At 37.5% G+C, this 15,353-nt stretch overlaps 1 protein-coding gene across 1 annotated transcript in view; it reads left to right on the top strand.

Moving 5' to 3' along the window:
- The window catches only part of atp10a (ATPase phospholipid transporting 10A), an 88,920-nt gene that overhangs the window by 19,202 nt on the left and 54,365 nt on the right, over window positions 1-15,353 (top strand). The window contains exons 2-3 of the mRNA XM_057338212.1: window positions 10,435-10,639; window positions 11,230-11,315. Of these exons, the coding sequence (XP_057194195.1) occupies window positions 10,435-10,639; window positions 11,230-11,315 (291 nt within the window). The remainder of the gene's footprint in view (window positions 1-10,434; window positions 10,640-11,229; window positions 11,316-15,353) is intronic.

Consider the following 15,353-nt stretch of genomic DNA (forward strand, 5'->3'; position numbering starts at 1 on the left):
TGGAAGCCTTCAAAATCTTGTTCTGTCACCTTCCTGACAATTTGACATGGCCTGTTGTGAGTTTGAGAATAATATAACATGTAACTCATAATGCAGGTAATTTTTCAAGACAGACGGATCAGGAAAACAATAGAAATGTCTAGAAAGAGCTTGCGTCCCCTCCTTTCCTGTGTTCGGCGGGCAGCAGCTGGATCAAAAGTCCTTCTATTGTGTTTTTCTTTTAAAAAGCGCAGCTTTTTTTACTTAAAAAAAAATATATATATATAAAAGCGCAGCATGAACCGCCAGCTCTCATGACAAAACTATGACAGCTTTTTATAATCTGTGTACAGTATGACATAGTTTCCTGTGGGGTTCTGATATCGACTTGTTTCCTTCGGCGAGAGTTCTGAGAGACAGGAATTTTAGGAATTTTGAGCTTTCGCATGGTGAGATGGTTCATGCTAGTGTTGGCTCGATACCAAAATTTTGGCTTCGGTACAGTACTAGAATCTAATACCGGTAATATCGATACCACAACCAGCCCCAAAATAAATTATTTGAAAAAATATTAAGAAGACTGCATGAAACTGCTGTAACTGCTTTAATGCATATTTTATATATTATTCTTATATTTTATATAGCACCATCTTATTTTTACACTGTATTACTGAAAAATACTTTGGTTATATAGACTTATCAACATAATCCCACAAATATGAACAATTAAATTTTGAACAACTATTTAGGTCTATTTAACAGTAGCATTCAAGATGAAAACTGAATGATCAATAAAAATAAAACACTGCACAGTCTTCACTGTATAAAATAAATATGCAATGACTCTAAATAAAGCTACAAAAGTTTCATTTTCTCTTTAATATGTGACACAGATGTATTAGGTTACTGTCACTTTAAGGCAAATTCTTTTTTTTTGATGCAGATATACATTTAAAACAACGGACTGTGCTTATGTGAACCTTTTGTGTTTTTGACATAACAGCGTGCGTATTTGACAGTATAAGAACATATACAAGACAAGAAAGAGAACTTCATGATGATTAGTAGGCTAACTGAGATAACGTTATATATGCCGTTGAATGGGGATGTACAGACACATCGCACATGTAGAATATACGTTACACTGTAAAACAATCTAAAGATCTCTCCGCGAAAGTAGAAAGAGCCGAATAAGTAATAAATCACTCACAGTGTCTCAGTTTAAATGGTCGCAAAAGCATACTGCCGCATAGCGGTGAACTTTGGAACAGCAGTGTTTCAAGTACCGAAACGAGCAAAATTCAGTTATTGAACCGATTGAAATCTAACATGTACCGGTAAATTTCCAGAACCAGTTTACTGCGCAACCCTAGTTCACGCTACCTCAAACAGCTCAGGTTCACCTCGGATGCGAGCTTGTAAATTTCTGCGATGCTTCTGAATGTGATGGCCAGAGGCCTTTTCTGTTGTCTGACGGTTGCATGTTTTGTTCATGATTATCCAGTTTAATGAGAGTAAAATCCCTGAGGTCCACTTTGCCAAGGTACACCAAGGTTTTCTGCACTAAAACAGTCAAACTTTATGCTTGCTTTTCATCCTCTAAACAGAGTTTACCAGCTCCTGTGCTATGAAAACTGAAACGTTTTGCCTCTTCTGTGTTAAGGTCCTTGTTGTATATAATAGCATAGCTTTCCTGCTCCTGCTCTCCTGTTTGGGGGTTTACTGTAAGGTCCAACATTGGCGCTGACCCATGCTTTATTCAGACCTTTTTGTAAATCCTGAATTACACGTAATCGCTCATCTGCAGGGTGTATGTGCTGTAACTGCCTGAGCATGAATCAAAGCATTTCACAGCTTTAGAGACATTATTTAAGGCCATGCCCTTTTACGCACACACACACTAGCAGTTGAACGCTCAACTTAACCTACAAAATCCAACGTGACTCGAGCTGAAACCTGTGTGACGTTCCTCCTCCTGGAGATAAATGAATGGAAAAAGACAAATGTTGGTAACCAAACAATATTAGACCCTATAGACTTCCATTGTATGAATACAAAACCACATTTCCAGAATGTTTTTTTGTGTGTTCCTTAGAAGAAAGAGTTGTATACTGGTTTTCAACATGATGATGGTGATTTTTTGGGGGGTGGTGAACTATCCCTTTATGGAGAATTTCTGAAGATTAAGACCATGTTCACACTACTTCCAAAATCAGATAGTTTTCGCTCATATGTGTCCCAGATTTGTTTTTTGCTCGGCAGTGTTAACAACACAAACCACATGGAATCCGATCCTGATTTGAGCCACTTTCATATGTGATGCTAAATCGGGTAGTTTTTTGTGTTTTGATGTTTCGCAATGCAAGCTCAGTCTGAACAGTCCGAATACCAGAATTGATGCAACTTTTATGTTAACTTTTATTTAACTTTTGCTGCTGTGTGTGACGTGTTATTGTTCTTTTGTGCATACGATTCAGTTTATGACTATGCCAAGTTAAAAAAATAATTTGAATAATGTGAGCAAAAAAATCTGCTCTGAGCAGTAAATCGGAATTGAGCATTAAGGCTGGCAGTGTGAACGTAGTCTAACTTTAAATCAAGATCTAGTCTGAATTTAACATGTGTTAAATACTATTTTCTTGTTTCCCCTTTTCTACCTTTTGTCCATCCGCGTTTCACTGTCAAAGCTTTAGACATTTACAAGCCTCCTGGGTTTTTCCTGGCTCAAAATGAGGCTGAGGTGGTGCCATCCTGATCTTGTACACACACGTAGGCCTACCGTACCTTTAAGTGGCTTAAACAAAGTGAGTTTGACATATTAAAAGTTGTAATAAAATTAGATAAAATTGACAATTATTAATTATATAAAACATTACTTTTATTCAACCAAACAGAAATGTTTTTTTAATCAAATAAAGCTTTTTTATCATTTCAACTAACTTTTCAGCCCACAATAGCCAACTGAAATTAACCAGTCTTTCTAAATGAGCAATGCTCATTCACATCTTGCATTCTCTGTGGTTCACTTTCCAGCATTTCTTGTGAAGACTCGCAACATAATTTTGGCGAGAGCCTGAGGTAGGGCTGTCACGATTATTAAATAATCGTCTCATCGCGATTGTTTGACCTCATCGCGATGGTTTCAGATCATCGCAATTATTGCACATCTCTATAGAAGACACTAGGGGGAGCTGTAGTGTATCTGCATATTGCATATAGCGTATACTGTATATTGTTACTAAAGCATGGTAATACTTGTAAAATGTACCACCACAACACAATCACTTAAAAAAACACTAAAACATATACAAATTACCTGCAGTACAATTTAATATTATTTAAGCAAATCTCAGTGTGAAAACCAGTCTACCAAAATTTCATTAACACACAAGTAAAATTTTATTGCAGTTAGGGCTGGGCGATATGGCAAAAAAGTAAACTCGATAGTTTTTTTCTATATTGATCGATAACGATATTTATTTCGATATATATTTAATTACAAAACTGTATTTAAAATAATCTATTTTAAATACAGTTTATTAACAAAAGTTAACCTTTAACCAGTTAAAATTCAATTAAATGAATGCACTGTTGCAACACAGAGGATATTAGGCCATAAACAACATGTACCAGTTCATTCAGTCTCATTTTGACTCAATTGACTGGTTAAGTAAAGGGAGTGTTCCTTCAGTACATTCAACCAATGAAAGGGCTCCGTTACTGCGTACATTCGAACGCTATTGGCTCAGCACCTGCGCACATACATAACGCTGCAATAATGTCTTGCTCGAGTAGTGGGTTTTATTCAATGCATTCAGTGAACCTTAGTCTTTCAAAAAGACATCTCACATAAACTGTAGTACATTTCTTTAATCATGCAAGCATCTTACATACAAGGTTCAATATTTTAATGTGCACACAAACTCACTTCATTACATCTCTAATCTGTACAGGGCAGCGCTGGTTTGTTTCATAAGCACCAGCTCATGTTAGCAGGTATGTTAACGATGGATATAAAAACGTTTGTGCTTGAGTTTCGAAGTAACTCGCTTGCAATTGCGCCTCAAGTTTGTTTTGTTTAACCGGCGATTGCGAAAAAAAAATAAGACACTTGATAAACCGCGTGATGACAACTCGAGGTTAGTTTCACCTTTGTTTCCGCTTCCAGTAATGTTTTCCTCCTCATGTCGAGTTTTCTTTGCCAAGTGCAGTATGAAATGGACTTTGTACTTTGACGCGCATGCTAAAAGTTGCACGCTGACTGACTGTTGTTGCGTTTATTTCTGCGTTCTGTTTGACTGTAAGATTAATCCATATCGAGTCAAAATGCCAATAGCTTATCATCGTTTTTGAAATACATTCTATCGCGATTCGATATGATATCGTTTATCGGCACAGCCCTAATTGCAGTCTTGAAAGTGAGAAAAAAACAGACTAGAAGCTTTTCTATGACTGATAGTATTTTAATGGTGGCTTCAATCCACTCCTGATCAATTTACTTAATTTACAAGTATTTGGTGGTTGTATTATTGACAGCTAAAAGCCTAAACCTTAAATATATGATGACCCAATTTTTTCCGATGTATTTCCAAGAAAAAAACATAGCTTGTATTCAGAACAATATGGTCGTTTCAATCGCTGAATCAAAAATGTATGATTATTAAATGTCAAAGCTCAAAAACAGACAATTAATCGTCATAATCGACAAAGCCCTAAAACAGACAATTAATCGTCACAATCGCAATGATTTATTAGACAATTAATCGTCAATCAAATTTCATAATCGTGACAGCCCTAGCCTGAGGTGGCACGACATTTGATGGAGGCGGCCGCCTCCAATTTCTCTATGCAGGAAAAACCCTGGCCTTTCCCCAAATGCTTCCAAAGTTTTTACAATGACCAGAATTGTTTATGAAATCAACTAGATTGTGAATTGGGAGGTGCAATAACAGGGCACCATCAGTGTAACATCCTCATGACCACCGTGTCTATATCTTGTTTTTTTATAAACTTGCAGTTGGATGCTGTACAGATGCTGCTCTGTGACTTCAAAGTCATGTTCTTGTTTTCAGCAGTGGGGTTAAACATAGGTGCAGACTGCAAAATGGCTTCCCTCAGACCGCCAAACAAGCCTGACAGTGAGACACATTCGGATGGTGGGAGTTCTTGAACTCTTCGTCTGTGTCTTTTGTCTACAGAGTTTTAATTTTAAAGGTGTCATGAATTGGCCTTGTTTATTGATTTGTACTGTTGTATGAGGTCTGCTTATGACGTTTGCGTGGTTTTTCTTACATTCAAAAACATCAAAATCAATCAGTAAAAGGCTATTTTCTGCTTTAATGGGCGGGCCGCATTGAAGACTTGGAAGTTAATGCCCACTGCTATGATTGGATAGCAGTTTGCGTAGTAAACTTAGTTGGAGCCTTCTGTGAAATTGATTAGACACGTAACGTTAGGTTACACATTAGCCCTATTCGCACAGGATTAGTATTATCTGGGGACCTCGTGTGATTTAGAAATGACCTCCCCACATCTGTATTTCATGTGGCGCATTCGCACGGGATAATTAAGCCTGTGAATTTACTCAAATTTACTTATTTCCCGGATGTGATGGCAAGGCTTTGCTTATAGTTTGTATAGCCTATAGTTGCATGGTGTTTAATGTAGGGATTAGGGCTGTCGCGATAAACCGACGATAAATATCACGTGATTTATGCTCAGCTTTTGAGTGAAGTATGGGAAAATGCTGCTGCACCCGAAAGCCAGAGGGCGCGCTCGTGCGGAAACTCCAAATACGCACTGCAGTAGAAGACCATAACATGTTCTAGAATCTAGGAAATGCCTATGGACATCTTTTTATCACTGTTACTCAAGCCTCATCAGGTATTTTCATGATAATAAAGTATATTTATAATGATCATGTTTGACGGGTGTTGCTTTTTCAAATGCACATTATAAGCGACTCAAACTCGCACTGCTTTTAGATCGAGCAGCATTTCCTACTGATCCCAGAGCCGTGCTTCACGGACAAGCTACACATTAAAAAAAATATCGACACATTGCATATCGCAGGGAGCTAGATTTCAATAGGATTTCGTGGTATCGCGATAAATTAACGGGATGCTCATGGGTGAAGCAGGTGCATTAAGCGCATCATTCTGCATCCAATGCGCATGACTGTAAATAACGTAGAAGCGAATGTATTAAGCGCATCATTCTGTGTCCAGGATGCGCATGAGCGAGTCTGTTCCATTCTGCATTGGAGACTTTTATACAGTGATAGTTTTGTGCAATAAACAGAGATTTTATACAGTGATAGTTTTGTGCAATAAACAGAGATTTATCAGAGATATTTTATTGCACTGTAGTTCATCTCTCGTTGCTCCGTCTACTTGGGGTATGTATGCTAACAGTGATGCTAAACTCTGACACATGCTAAACTCATGTACAAGTCGTTCACTCTGTGTAAAACAAACGTAAAATTCCATTCAACCTGATTGCTTGTCCTTACGTTAAAACTATGGTAATTTCACTTGGGTAAAATGACATTCAACACAACTTCTACTTGTTTTTAAAATATAAAAAATGAATAAATCAACCTATATATGTGATTATCTGATTCAGTTCTTTACTAACACAAAAATGTGGTGATACATATAAATCTTTAGAGTAGAATTCATTTATAAGATTTTTAAACTTTTTATTGAAGTTGCAGCTAAAATGAACCAACCCACTTCTTGTAATACTATAGACCCAAGATAAAGACAATTTTGCGATATTATATCGTTTGCGATATACCGGTAGAAATTCCCCACACGATAGGAATTAGTCTTCCCGCGATATAAACGATAAATTCTAGTTGATGACGTATTTCTTTGTGAGACCCAGTCACAACTCATATGTGAAGCGAAAACGGGTGTAGTGGAGGGCGGACGTGAAGCTGAGAAAGAGTTTGCACTAAAAGACGAGCTCTAAATCTCGTTTAGGTTGGCACTGTAGATGCATCCGAGTTAATGTTTAGTTTCACTTTCGTTTTATTTAATTCCTTTAAGTATTCGTTGATAGTCATAATACGTTACACCGCAACATTTCGTTTGGCTAAAAGTATTTGTTTAAACATTCGTTAGATGTTATGCGCGCGTGCACAATTTCTTGCCTGTTATATACAGGATGAACGGAGCGTCCTATGCGCAGCTCTCGCCCACATGTGCTTTCATAGCGACACAGCGTGCACAGCACTGCTGCCTGTTTACATACAGCACAAAATGCGAGTTTGTATTACGTTATTTTAAATACGTTTATGAGCGTATAAAAGCATGGATTATTTAATTAGATTTCTTTTATCCGCATTTTTCTGTTCTCTTTCTGTAGCGCGAGTCATAGACAGATTCAGTGTATGTTGCCATGAGAAGAGAAGGTTCACACAGTTCAAGAGAGAGTGATTGACAGCGTGATGCGATCGATCGTTTCCACCCAACAATAGAATATATACAGTTTTAGGTATGACATGATGTGTTTATTGAGCTTTAGTTCATTTAACTTTTCTTTACTACAAACTTTTGAAGTCGAATCTCACTATTATATTTTATATTTACAAAAATACTGTAGGTATATTTTAGGAGCTGTTCGATTTGGGGTAAGTTTTACTTTTTGATAATATTTATTTTTCTGAGGGTCTAGACTACATGCAGCTACTATCACTTGATGCAAAAAACAGTGGTGGATGGCGTTATGGATGTTCCGTCATTTTTATCGTTATCGCAACAAATACCAGGAATTATCGTGTAGCGGTTTTAGCTAACGTTATTATATTGATGAGCAAAGCTCACCAAATATGGTTCTCCACCAGATCTTTCAAGATCATATCCATGAAATGAGTTATTTAAAACATCAATTTCAGTCAAGGAATTAGTTTAGTTTAGTTTAGTGATCAAATATAAATATTTTACGGTCTCTGATTAGTAATATAAAGCATAACAATACTTGTATGCATTCGTCCAGCAAATGCCTCAATGATATTATATACTTTACATTATCTCATGGCCATAAGTAACGTGACTTTACCAAACAGGATTTAGAGCAAAGGTAGCGTAAATCGAAACACAGTAAAAGGGACCAAGTCTGTGAGCGTGAATACAGAAAACCCATCACAAATGAATATATATGGTTGTTTATTAAAAACGCTACTCTACATGATAACAAAAACAATGACAATCGCATTAAAACAAACAAATACATGAAACACAAATGCGCTTGGAAGCGCGGAGAGAGAGAGAGAGGGGGGGGGCATGGCAGCGATTTCTGAACACCAATAAAAATCATCTTTAACAAAGAGGCACAGACTTAACGCAGCTATTCTATAAATAGAAACGGATACTTGCAAGCTCTGTGCTGGACCGATATCCGTATGCGCGTGTAGAGATGGAATTGTTCAAAAGGTTTCAGAAGGCAAGTCCTGCCGAACGTTGCGGGCCTCGTGATCGGCCCGCATGGCTTAACCAAGTGGCAGTAGAAGTCCATTGTTCCATCCCTTTCCCCGGGGGGGGGGGGGAGGGCAGTCTCCGAAGAGACCAGAGGAAGGCACGAAGCCGGAAGAGAAGAGAGGACAGCAAGACAAGAGGAGGTTTTCAGGGCAGGCTCGATATTTAACCTCATGAGAGGGCATGCCCACCTGAGTTTGAATCGACCAATCAGAGTTGAGCAGGGAAGAGGTTCTTTGTCCACTCAACAGCTAATTTGCATCTTTATGACCTCCTGGCAACTTTACAAAATGTCATTCCCAATTATAACATAATGAAAAGAAAGTGTTCTATGGTCACACAATGTATATATACAAGGAGGAATTGTAAAGACAAATATTTAGATATCAAAAATGGACAGGTTTGAATTATAACAAGTCATGATTCATTCAGATGGAACGCATACAAACAAAGCCTGAATTAAACTTGTATATCTAACTGTGACAGACTATTTAAAATGGCACGAGCGCCAACACACAACCTAGATGGTTAGATATATGTATAGAAAAGGACAGTTTAATCACATAAGTTCCTATTGTCAGGGACATTTCTCTGGTTAGCCTCAGATGTTAAGTTAGAGATGAGACAGAGACTTCTCACCAATGCTTTGAAGCATAGGGGTCGTAAATATCCAACAGAGAGACAAAACGTTATCAAAACTCTAAAACCAGACCCCTGGAGCCAGGTTTTTGCTATGGTCTTTTGATGATGATAGCAAAAGAAACCAGGACAAAAGGGAGTGGGGGTTGATGGCTCTTCTTTCAATGACTCCGACCATTTGGCTTATGCTAGATTCTCTACAATCGTGATAGAGTTTTAGGGCCATATCGCCCATCCCTAAGTTGGGGGGATCGGTGCCTTGCTCAAGGGTCTCACCTAAGCCGTGGTATTGAAGGTGGAGGAGAGCGCTGATCATTCACTCCCCCCACCTACAATCCCTGCTGGTACTGAGGCTCGAACCGGCAACGTTTGGGTTACAAGTCCGAGTCTCTAACAATTATGCCACATCTTAGACTTTTGTGAGATGAGTACAAAAGCGAAAAGGGTCAATTAAGTGACATTTGTTTAGTTATATTTATTATTTCTACTTCTTTTCAGTCAGAGTTCTTCAATTATTTTTCAATATTTGTCTTATGAAAATAACAATTGTTATTATGAAAAAATATGCATTGAAGAAAAGTAAATATGGTTTTATATATGTACTGTCAATTATAGTTTGTGGATAGAAAATCGAATCTCTATTGACTTGAAACATAAGTATGAACCAGCTTTGTCTGCCCAGAGGTTCTATATTCTGTCACTTCTTTTCAGACTGCCAACAGGTGACTCAAACATCCCTTTTCAACCTTGTGGTAAACCACCACATTCTCCACCCCCTTTAAACCATGGTGAATTTGTTCTTCCTCTAGTTTGTAGTCGCCTCTCGAAGAGGACGCTTTACTTTCCCGCGTGGCAGTAAAAAGAGCACCCTTGTGGAAGGGCGGGAAAAGAAACAGAGGGAAGGTTTGTTTCCCAGACGCCTTAAGAGTCCCAGCCTCTCTGCAGCCGTGTTTGCTAAAGCCATGTAATATTATTTTTTGTCCTCCTGAAGTCGCCTTCACGTTTCCTGTCATGTTAAGCCAGCTCTATGAACACTACACTACCCTCCCAGTTGTGAACACACCCCAAATGTGTTCTATTTATTGTTTAGTTCTATGTGTAGTTTGTTTGGTGCTTATGAAATATGAATAGTGAATGTGGCAATAGAAAAATAGAGTTGTGAGAAAAAAGCCACTTGTAAAATTATAAAGGCCCATTCTCAAATTCCAGAACACAAAAGAAAATCATTTGAAGAATGTTGGTAGCCGAACAACGACAGTACCCATTTAGTATTATGTTTATAGAATACCATGTAGTATTATCACTATGGTTCTAATTGTTTTTGTGCCCTCTGTAGGAATGAAAAGAAGTATGTGGAGAAATACTGGAAGGAGGTTCGGGTTGGAGATTTCATCCGTCTGCGCTGCAATGAGATTCTTCCTGCTGACGTTCTGCTGCTCAGCTCCAGTGACCCGGACCGCCTGTGTCACATCGAGACGGCCACGCTGGATGGAGAGACCAACCTTAAACAGAGGCAGGTGGTGCGCAGCTTCATCGACCTGGTGAGTTCTTAGTAATGCAGAGTATTGCTGTGAAAGCCCACAGGGTGGGTAAAGAACTAAATAGAAGCACCTTGGTGTCCAGAATTGTTAATGTGATGGTGCTGCTTTTTGTGTATGTATTCAGCTGGTCTGCGTTTGCCCATGAAGAGAAGCGTCATTTCACACCAGTTGCCAAAGTCAAATATTCATTTGCTTCAGTTCCTCTCACCCTGAATTCTGACAACTGAATTTAAGGACACAATTCACCCCAAAATAAGAATGAAAACAATCGAATTAATGTTAAACACACAAAAAAATTAAACACAAAAGAATTAATAAAACAAGAACTAAGTGCTTTTTTCATTGAATAAAAGTGGATGTTACCCAGTGTCTATCAAAATCAAAACATGAAAGTCTGTACAACTGTATGGACTATTCCAAGTTGTCTAAAGCTTTTTTGAGAAGCAGACTAACATTTTAGTTTGGTGACAGAGTGAGTAGAATTTTTCATGTTTGGGAAACCATCCATTAATAATTCATGTAATCTTTAACTCATGAGCATGAGAGCAAAACACAAATCACAAATGGTCATATTTTTGTGTTTGTTGCAGGACTGCGAGTTTGATCCCTTAAAATACAACAGTGTTATTGAATGTGAGAAGCCCAACAACGACCTCAACAGATTTCGAGGATACATGTAAGTGCAATGCAGTCATTTATTATTATAATTTTTTTAACCCATCTAATTATTGAAAGAAAAATCTAAATGTCATGGAAATGTTGCCCCTAAAGGCATGGTTCACCCCAAAATAAAAGAATCTGTCATCATTATTCACCCTCATGTTGTTCAAAACATATACAGTATATGACACTTTTTTCTGAAGAACACAAAATATGACATTTTGAGAAATGTCTCGGTGGTTTTGTGTTTATACAATGGAAGTCAATGGGTGCCAGAGTTGTTTGGTTACTTGTGTTGGTCAAAATATCTTTTTTGTGTTGTAGAAGAAATAAAATCATAGCTGTTTGGAATGACACAAGGGTCAGCGAATAATAAAATAATTTTTATTTTTGGCTGAACTATCGCTTTACATTTTTATTGGGAACCTTCAAGGTCAGATGGAGTAGTCCTGTTTAATTTAATTGAAATTTGCCCAGTAAGTTATTTCTGTCAAAGCAATAGTTTTTTAATCATTCGATCATATTGGCAAATTTGTCATCATCAACTAGAATGATGATAATAAATAACAGCAGCCAAGTTTGTGTTAGACAGTGAGTGGAGCTGAGAAGACACACTTGCAGTGTACTGGCAACACGACATTGGAAGCCTGATGATTTATAATGATTACCATGATGCAAAAAGAGAGTAAAAATAAGTATATTTATTTGCAATTTATACAATCTCTGCAGAATTAAAAAAATATTTACTTTTAAGGAGCTGTCAATGGAAAAATATGCTTTTTGCATCCATGTGATATATTTACGACTAGCATCAGGGCCTTGACCTCTCAAACTTTGACCCCTTTGTTGCAATGTTTACACTATTTTGTATCGCCTTTCATTTTTTAAGTTCTGAACTTTTAAGGTATGGATTTAATGTCTTAAATTGTGACTAAAGCACAGGATTAGCATAGTATTTGTGACAGGATGGCTGCAACAGTAGTTCCAGGATCTTAACTGGTCGAGCATTTCCACCAACATAGGTCAGGAGTTTGAATGTACGTACTGAAAATGTACAGAGTACAAACATTGTAAATCGCTTTGGATAAAGCGTCTGCTAAATGCGGTAATGTAGTTCTACAACTTACGCACAGTAGTCGAATTTGAGTCCAGTCAGCCTTGTCTAGGTTGAAGTGTATGTCTGGTGTTTAGATGGTAATGACAGTAGGGCCAGCGAGTCAGCTGACACAAAACAGAAAAATTATGACATTTATTTCCCGGGTGATGGAGAACAGAGGCTCTTGGTGTGCTGCCAGCGTTTTTTGCCAAGTTACCACAGAGTGGCTTACAGGAGCAAAAGGGAAAACATACTGCGTGATGAGGGCCAGGGACTCAGTCTTGTTGAAACAGTGGCTTATTACATTAAGTTATTAGCCCAGCTGGCAAATGTGTGTAGTGAAAGCTATCAAAGAGGAGATTACTGTTACCTTGACGGCGTTCTTGACAGTGTTTTTGCAGTCGCTCGGAGGTAAATATTACTTCAGAACTGATAGAAGACATATGGAAAATATTACTGACACTGTATTCGCATGGAGTGAAGTAGTCGCAGAAAAATATATCAAAGCAAAGATATCTGTTTTAAGGTAAATTAAAGGAATAGTTCACCCAAAAATGAAAATTCTCTTATAATTTACTCACCCTCCTGTCATTTCAAACCTGTATGACTTTCTTTCTTCTGCAGAACACAAAAAAAAGATATTTAAAAAAAGTCTGGTAACTGAATAGCCGACACCCTCTCTGCTATTGTTTGAACACAAAACCAATGCAAGTGAATGGGTGCTGGTTAACAACATTCTTAAAAATATCTTCTTTTGTCTTCTGCGGAAGAAAGTCACACAGGTGTGAAATGACAAGAGGGTGAGTAAATGATGACAGATTTTTTTATTTTTGGGTGAACTGCAACTTGAAGTTGAACACAAATAAATAATTTCATCTTTTTTAAACCAGTGGGATTCAGAGTTATCAATGGCTGGGTCTCCATTTAAACGTGAAGCGAATCTTTTCAAAGTTTGCAAGTTCAAGTTGATGATGGTTGTGTTGGTAACCTAGTAAACGACAGCAAATAAAACAAGACCCAGAAACTGTGAAGACATTCGTGGGGACTCGCCGTTTTTTGACGAATTTTGCCTTTTTGAATCCAAATATGCCATTCTTGTGAGTCGTATAGATCCGAAGAGTTTTTACCCGGAGGGGGTGGGGGGGGTCCTTGGTGATTTATAAAATGTAAGTCCTCGGGTGCCATATTTAAATGCAAAGTATCATCTCGGATAAAGAGAAAATGGCGGTGATATTTATTATTCAGCTCTGCTATGTTATGAGAGACAGTTGCCAATCTCCTTTCGAACTTCCACTTCTAGAGCTCTGCCCTTCTAAGTGAGTAAAGCACTTGGGTGCAATTGATATTCATCATTTTAGATGTTTAATTATGACTTTGAGCATTGGGATCGCGAGACGAGGGCAATGTACTTATTTTTATGAAAATCTCAAATTTGACCAAAATCCATATTTTTCACTTCTTTTTCCTGTAGCTCAAAATTAAACCATTATGCTAGCAGCACGAGTCTCATTTGTGTGTGAGCTTCACCTAGGTCATACGTCATGTGATTAGCTGCTGCTCATGTTGTCATGTTGTGGTACACTTGAAAAACTTGTGCAGACCAAAAGACTGAAGAAATACATTTTGACCAGCAAATTGTGGCTGGAATGACAGTTTTTTTTAATTGACGCAAATATTGTCTTTTTTCTTGTCGGAGTGTGCCAGAATGAATAATTTACATGTTAAAATAAATAAAAAAAGAGTCTTATGGGGAGGAGCCCCCAGGCCCATCACGCCGCACCTGACAACCAATCCAACCCATCCCTGCAGTATGGCTGTTACCTTTATCATCTCTTCCGAGTTTGCAGTTCTGAGTCGCATGGAATTATTCGTTACGTCAGAGTTTATTTAGCAAATGTGCAAACTCTTTTTCGCACAAGTTAAAAACCAACTACACTGCACAACTTAGAAACAATACGTTGTGTAAATAACACATCTGCACATTAATTTAAACAATTATATGTTGTTTGTTGTCTATAGTTTTTCACTTTTTGTATATAGTGCATTATTGTTATTATTTAATTCTCATTTTTTTCTCATTCTCATGTATATTTCATCTATGTTATTGTTTGCACCATGTGTACACTTTCTTCTGCACTAAGCTCCTGTCGCCAAGTAAATTCCTTGTGTGTGTAAACATACTTGGTAATAAAGCTCCTTCTGATTCTGAACTCAAGCGAGCGTAAAAAACATTTTTTTGCGAATTGGGTGTTTTTTTTACCAAAATCAGGTGTTTCCATCATGTTTTTCTGATGCGATACTTTAAAGTGTGCATAAAAATAGGGTGATGGAGACAAGCTAGTGTGTTGCTTTAATTAAATGTAGCTCTTGGATATGCTTGTTTTGGTTTAGTATCGCTAAATATGCTCAAAACAATAATTGTTTTGCTTCAGAAGACAAATATGAACCCACTCTAGAGTCTTTTGGATTACTTTAATAATGAATGTGGGTGCTTTTCAGAGTCCCATATACGAAGATGACATGATGGCATTTTAATAGAAAGTTATTTGTCTGTGGGTGAATTATTCCTTTAAGTGAAATCAAAACTGAAATTGAACCAAATGAGATGCCGCTCTTGTTGATATATCCTCTGGCAAAGAGATGCAATTTTAAAGATGCAATTTATTAAATATTTATGTTTATTTCAGCATGGGAATTGAACCCAGGTCAATCTGCATAAAATTACTTCCACCACTGGCCTTACTACTGCATATTTCTAACATTGCATAAAAACTTGCTAATAATCTAATGTGAATAATTTAATTCAGCAAAATGACTTTTATTTTATAATTTATATTTTATACACTACAGTAAATCTGACTTTATTTGATTGTATGTGTGCATTTTTACCCCTAGTCCACTTCTTGAAAAGCGGAGGGCACCATACCCTTTCTATAGGTGCCATATTGGATTATAATC

Source organism: Triplophysa rosa, linkage group LG7, assembly GCF_024868665.1.
Source record: "Triplophysa rosa linkage group LG7, Trosa_1v2, whole genome shotgun sequence".
Lineage (NCBI taxonomy): Eukaryota > Metazoa > Chordata > Actinopteri > Cypriniformes > Nemacheilidae > Triplophysa > Triplophysa rosa.